General features: G+C 33.9%; 1 protein-coding gene across 4 annotated transcripts in view; it reads left to right on the top strand.

The window, feature by feature from the left end:
• LOC113830135 (AN1-type zinc finger protein 4) overlaps positions 1-3,970 on the top strand; it is a 67,487-nt gene extending 63,517 nt beyond the window's left edge. For 2 of the 4 annotated variants that reach the window (XM_070138286.1, XM_070138287.1), the window contains exon 7: positions 1,016-3,970. In XM_070138286.1, coding sequence (XP_069994387.1) covers positions 1,016-2,416 — 1,401 coding nt within the window. In that variant the 3' untranslated portion in view covers positions 2,417-3,970. The remainder of the gene's footprint in view (positions 1-1,015) is intronic. The other 2 variants (XM_070138289.1, XM_070138288.1) reach the window with 1 other exon arrangement.
• Positions 3,971-7,500: the final 3,530 nt, after the last annotated feature.

The following is a 7,500-nucleotide window of genomic DNA, read 5'->3' as shown; positions in this document are numbered from 1 at the left end:
GTGGGATTTGTATATACTGCATACATTTTTTTTACTTGATATCAGTTGACTCTTGATATGTGTAAGTCATTAGCAAATTGCAAAGGTAAACATGTCAGTTGTGCAAAATGCAAGAGAAGTATTGTAGTTCTTAGAAAGCTTTGGTGCCGCACCCTTTCTAGTATTCTGGTGATGCCCCTGAATGGATATATTTTCTTCCATTATAAATCAGGTTTCATTGGAAAAAATATTCAGAGGAGAGATATGAGGATAATATTACCAGTAGTTAATGAAATACATTTTATGCCTTTAATGTGGATCTGCAGGTAAAACATTAAATATTACTAGATCATTAGTTTGTAGGAGATTTGAAGTCAACATATAGAATTCTAAAACAGTTCTATTGTAGGTAATGGATGCATGAGGAATATATGAGGAAAAACACTGTTAACATACTCTGCCTGAAATGTTATATGCAAAATGATATATTGATTACTAATTATCTTTTAGGACTTCTTTGAAGAGGAATTTCCAAGTTCTATTTTTAGAGTTTTTAGATTCTTTTCATATATCATCTGTGAAGCTAAATATATTTTGATTTCAATATTTCAGAAAGGTGTTGTGAAGCCTCATATGAGCATTTGTAGTATATTATATAGTAGGATAATTATAAGATGATACAGGACAATCATCTTTACTATATTAACAAATATAAATAAGTGTTTTTTATTTCTTTTGATAACAAAACAGGAAGTGATAGTAATTAATTGGCAAGAGTTTTCATAGTCATTTAAAATGCAATAAAAACGTGTCCATAAATGTCCACATATAGTTCTTACATTTTACTTCTAAATTTATCTGTTACAACTCTGATCAAATACCATATCATCAGTTCTACAGAGACCAAAAATGGCAGTGATATATTTTATGACTATGTTCTCTAAATAGGTTTATGGATGTTACCCTTTTTGGAAGCTATATTACATATATCATGAAAATACAATGTTAGTTTATTAATATTTGTTTCCTATAACAGCAGGCAAAGAAGGAGAAGAATGCAAAACAAGTAACATCAGAGGGAAGAGAAAAACACAATACAAAATCGATTGCAGTTCAGGCAGAAGCAGCAACAAAGAATCACCTAAACCTCGCAGATTCACAGGAACATCGTGCAGGGGGATCAAGGCCTAATACTCGTCAGCGTAGTGGCAGTGGGGGAAAACGGCTCAAAACTGTAAATCGCTGGGGAGGACGTGGTTCTCGGCCAACCACTCAAGAAAGAAATGCAGAGCTCCGTCGTAACAGCATATCACGGACATCTACTCGTCTCAAGGAAATCCCTACAGCACACCCACCCATCCCTGTGGACTGGACAGGCCGGAAGCCCTTAGATGATATTCGCCCAGCTGATCGCAAACGGCTGCCTGCAGTCAATGAAGAGAGAGGGAAGGGAAGTGGACAAAAGCCTAAAGTGCCTTCTCAGATAATAGGTGCCCAGACTCAAAAAAGTGCTTATGCTTCTTACCGAAAATCGTTAGTGCGACATGGACTTGTTACAAACAGTGGAAAAGAAATAGTGCAGGATGATAAAGACTCTCGTGAAGCTTGGCCAAGGAGGGAGGGTCCAGTGCCCCTCTATATGCCCCCACAGACTGCTCGAAAAAGTAAACGACATGAAGCAGACCCCCTTTACCGTTCTCACAATCAGGATTTACTTCGTACTACTCAGAGAACACCTAATATCCGTCCAAAAACATCTCCTGAAGTTCTGGAGCGCAGGCCAGCATCAATGGGAGGGGAAAGTGCAATAAGTGAACGTATCCAAATTCGTGCTCCTGATGACCGTCTTCGTGAACTTGTCTCAATACTTAATACATCAAGAGCAAATTCTCGCCATTCTAACCATTCTATGATCACTCCTCCAGGAACAGCCAATAATGCCAGCTTGTCTAATAGTATGACAGCTAGCAATGGCCTCTCAAATATTAATAGAAATAAATCTGTGTCAGTGTCATTAGCATCATTAAGAAATAATACACCTCCTTCTCCAGGAAATGGTGCCCTTGTTGCTTCTGGAAGTAGAGAACAAAGAGATATATTGAGAGGAATAATGAACAGTAAAGGACTGGGATCACGGAAGACTACACCAGAGGAAGGTCGAAGGCGTCTGGGGAGTGGTCGCCATCAATCATCTCCAACTCACCTTCCAGCAGTGACACCCCAGAAGAGAAAAAGTCGGCGGAAACCTCGGTGTGATCAGTGCTCACGACGTTTGCGTATTGCGACAACATTTGAGTGTCGGTGTAACCGTGTCTTTTGTTCCCAGCATCGTCATGCAGAAGAACATGGATGTACGTTTGACTATAGGGCTGAAGGACGGAGAATGCTAGAAATGGCCAATCCAGTGGTTGCTCCTCATAGACTTCCTAAAATATAAAGGTGAAATATAGAGGTACAATCTGTGGGCTTTAGCATTATACTGAAGCTGTTGTGAACAGTGAAGGGATTGCTATTGTGGTAATTGTGCTGATATTTGATAGCATTTTTATTCAGTCTTCATTAAGAAAAATATTAATTCAGGGATCAGTGATGTCAGCAAAAAACAACAGATTTATGCTATGCTTCAAGGTAATGCACAGGGTGGAATTAATGTGCACTTAAAATCAAAATACATGTTAACAGAATATTCTAAATTTAGATACATTACAGTTCTATTTTGCATACAAGTCATTATAGGCAGTTCAAGAACCCAGGTATTTCATGACTGGCCAGTACTTATGGACAGAGTTTATTATAACAAAGGTAGAAGAAGTATGTATATGTAAGAATTAATAACTTCCCAATGCAAGCAATGTAACAGACTTGCTTAAGTTTTATATCTTCATTAGAATACCATACAATTTTCATGAAGATGTAGCATCAAACCTGCTGGTTGCATCTTATGCTTCATGAAGTTATGCATTCTTATATAGACTTTTTCTATGTAGTAATTGTGTTGAATATTTTTTTAGAAATTTTACACATTTTTAAATATTTGTATACCATTTTACAGATTCTAATTTGAATTTCAATTCATGCTTCATGATACTCAGTTTTATGCCAAGTCTATGTGATAAAGTAATATATTCTGTAGAAAAAGCTTTAGATTTGCTATATTTAGTGATGCAAACCTCTGTAGATCATCCTCATTCATTCACAGGCTCCATAAAAAAGTCCAGGAATTTTCTTTCAATAGGTGATGATGATTGATTCTTTAAGAAAGGATTTGAAAGACACCACACTGCTTTAACGAGAGCTAAAGCCAGAAATATGTGGGATCAAATGCCATGACATTCATAGAGCAAAATTTCATACAGGCTATGAAATGTGACATAATATCACCTGTCAGTGAGATTTCATAGGTCTTTAGGGTAAGTTAAAGAAAAGAAAAGGTGTTAATCATAAGTTATAACACTTGTAAATGTTTATATAAATTGTATGTAAGTTTATTGTTCATAATTTTTATGAAAAGACACTAATTAGATGTTGTAGTTTTGTTTAGAATCATAAAGTATTAACAGAAAAAAAATATTCATCCTGTTCCTAATTAGGAATTAAGAATGATAATATTTTGTAATGTATTTCTTTTCAGTGATGAATTATATTTCAAGAATACATGTGAATGTGAAAGCTAAAGAGTAAGAATTTTCTAAGAAGACAGTTTCATTGTTTAATTTAATGTTTTCTATACTGTTGCATTTATTTTTTCAAGAAAATAATACATTTTGTAAGCTGAAAAAAATCTTTTACATAAAAATCAACGAAATTGTTTGAAGTGAAATTATATGGATGTCAGTAATATTTTAGATTACCTATGGATATTTCATTCACTGTGGATATGGTTAACTAAAATTTACTTCATGAAAATGTTAATGTATTTTCAAATTATATATAGAATTACATTATCATTAGAATTACTCCAAGATGATGAATTTACAGAAAAAAAGAAAAACAATGTAATCATTATATATTATTTTCTCATTTTGATTATAAAAGCAACTTTGACCTGTATCAGCATTTATACCTACATAAAAGTTTTTTTTTATTCATTGTAAATATAAAATGGGGGAATAACTTTATGCTGAATAACATTTAATTCATTGTACATGATAGGCTAAAACCTCTGTTTTTGCATCATTTGTTGCTTGATGAAAAATGAAAGTGTTTACTTAATATTATTTTATATTTTTGGATGGAAATGGAATATAATGACAGCTGATAAATGCTTGTATGTATGTATGTATGTATATATATATATATATATATATATATATATATATATATATATATATATATATATATATATATATATATATATATATATATATATATATATATATATATATATGAATATATGTAATATATTATAAATATATTATATATATATATTATATATATATTATATATTATATATTATATATTATACATTATACATTATACATTATACATTATATATATATATATATATATATATATATATATATATATATATATATATATATATATATATATATATATATATAATATGTATAAAATATATATCTATATCTATATATCTATCTATCTATCTATCTATATATATAGATATATAGATATAGATATATATGTATAGATATATATATATAGATAGAGAGATATAGATATATACATTTATATAAATATAACTTCAATCAGTTACTTCTAGTCATTTTCTGTGCTAAACAGTATCAAAAGCCAAATATCACTTAAAGAAATTAACAATTTATGAACTTTAGAACAGGGTAAAATTCATTCCATGTTTTGACTTGGCATTGATGATAATTTTGTGGTATTTATGTGTACCTGGTATTTATATTTTTCATCAGTTTAGGACTTTTATCTGTAAGGTCCTAGAAGATGAAATTTTGTCTGTGTCATTTGGTACGATAATGTATAAGTCTGTGTGATGATTGATGAATGTTTTAAAGGCTTTTCAAATGTCGCCAGTGCAAATTGACTTGCATTAAATGTGAATGATGAGTTTTACGTAAGTTATAATAAAAGAAAAGAGTTTGATTTTAGCATTTTCAAGGATACAGCAACCTTTCTTTAACAGTGAAATCTGAACTGATATGAATTCCTTCATGCTAAATGAATAATTTATTTCTTCACATCTTTCACTGCAGCTAATGGCATTGCAAATACTGAACTGGATTTGCATTGCTGTGGCCTATATCACTAACCTTAATTATCTGTAAGGATAAATGTTTATATCTAATAAAGAAAAGAGGCTTGTTATGAGATTCTTTTCATTAAACATATGGGAAGAAAGTTTATAATGTAAAGGCACTAGAGTGAGCAATACTGTAATAAGAATAATTCCAAGCAGAAGATATATTCAAAGGATATTTTTGTAAATGTCAAAATAAAAAAAATTAAATATTTTATTTTATTTATAGAACATTGCCTGAGAGTAACAAATATTGCACAAAACTGCTTGTCATTACTGGCTGAGAGTATACAAGAGGTTATAAATGATGTATCATTCAAGATGTCGAGTTGTAATATAAAGGAATTGCTTTTCAAAATCTCTTCACCATTCATTTACATGTTCTTAGCTTTAATGTAGACATACAGATTCCAGAAAGTAAGATGACTTCTCAAGTATGTAACTTATGTCTTATAATGAAGCTGTCAATATATCCCAGTTCAGGAAAATGAATATTTAAGTATTTTTTTTCAAATATAGATGTACTGTATATATTTTGAAGATACTAAAAAAAAATACTTTTTAAATATAAGCATATAAAAGAGAACATACAGTATTTTTGCTATACTAGTTTGTAACTATAATTTATGATGGTGAAATTTTCTTGATTAAAAAAAGAAATATACATTTTGTACACCAACTGTTCAGAGGAATTTTTTATGGGATATTTGCAATCTTGATCCTTGCTTAGGCACATTGGATGAGCGCAACCAATTACACTAATCAACCCTTCAATTCCATCCACGAGTGTTTCTCATGGTGAGCCGCCTGGCATGGACTCTGCTCATTTCTAGCTCGTCACGACAGCTCAAACCAAGCCATGACTTCCTAGGACGTCCCATATGCCTCCTCCACCAACTTGTGGGCATGGTCTTTTGGAAACCAAGTCAGGTGCCTGTATTGCCTGAGTTGATGGTCAAGATTGTGTAAGTAAGAGGTCGTATGCCAGTCTTAAGATGTTTCTGCTGGTTGAACATATGGCCCTGCCAGCAACCCAAGGACCGTTTATAAGAGGCATCAAGGTGAGCCTCCAAGGTACAGGATAGCATTCAGATTCCCCTTCATCGGGTAAAACTGGTAGTATCATATTCCTGAAGATGGGTAACTCTGTCTTATGCACAGGTACTGATATCTTCAAATACTCATGTTGAGAGAGTTCATGACACTTGCTGCTAGTCCAGTCTGTTTACTGACTTCCTGGCTGGATAGGCCAGATTCATGAAAAACATTACCAATGTATGTAAAACTTTGTGTGACTTTAATATCTTACTGCAAGCACGTACTGACTGAAAAGGCTCTTCTAACAGGCCCCAGGATATCTCTAAACCCAAGGGCTTCACTTTATTGCTAAATGTATCGCCACATGGGTTTAGAGAGATAGGATAGCAGAGCCAAAGTCAATGAAGTCTAAGTCATTGACCTTGATATTGCCCACTGTTGTTCCACATTGACTTTAGATAGTAGCTCTGACTAAGAGGCATTCCGACAAGGATTATTGGATTAATAGTAATTCTGTAAACTACACACACACACATATGATCACTGGGAGCTAACGCCGATGGGGGCACATAGCCACATCCACCCTTTGTTTTCACCTACGAGGATTCGTCATAGCGAGCTGCTAGTCAGGGACTCAGCTCATCTCGAGGTCCTCACGACAGGTATGATCGATCTGCTCAAGTCGTCCCACAAGCCTTCTCCACAAGTGGTTGAGAATGATGCAAATCCCGATCCCATGTCAAACGGCCGCACGGCAAGCATCAGTAGCTTCCTGCGTCTCCTGCGAAATGAAATTCTGTATTGTTCTTGGGCGTTCACCAATCAATTCTTATACTGCATCGAGCATTTCGCGCATGAAGGTGTCACACAGAACTACAGGGTCTGTCAGGTTGTCGAGCGCCATGAAGCGACTCGAAATTGCCTCGGCAAACCCCCGGGCACACTCCCCCTCCCCCAGCCTGTCCAAATGAAACACCTTAGGGTGATTATTGGACCGACGGGGGATTTTTGAAGTGGACTCAAGGGCATCCACAACTGATCTATGATCAGTACCACAGGATTCGGCACTGCCATACACCCTGCAGTTCTGTAGGATCCTTCAACAAATGCTACCGAAGATGTGGTCGATCTCCTTGGCTGCATTACTTGCATCGTTGTTCCATGTCCAACGATGTGGGTCTATATATATTTATATATATATATATATATATATATATATATATATATATATATATATATATATGTGTGTGTGTGTG

The sequence above is a fragment of the Penaeus vannamei genome, chromosome 24, assembly GCF_042767895.1.
Source record: "Penaeus vannamei isolate JL-2024 chromosome 24, ASM4276789v1, whole genome shotgun sequence".
Classification (NCBI taxonomy): domain Eukaryota; kingdom Metazoa; phylum Arthropoda; class Malacostraca; order Decapoda; family Penaeidae; genus Penaeus; species Penaeus vannamei.
The sequence above is the reverse complement of the archived record's forward strand: the minus strand, read 5'-3'. Positions and strand labels throughout refer to the sequence as shown.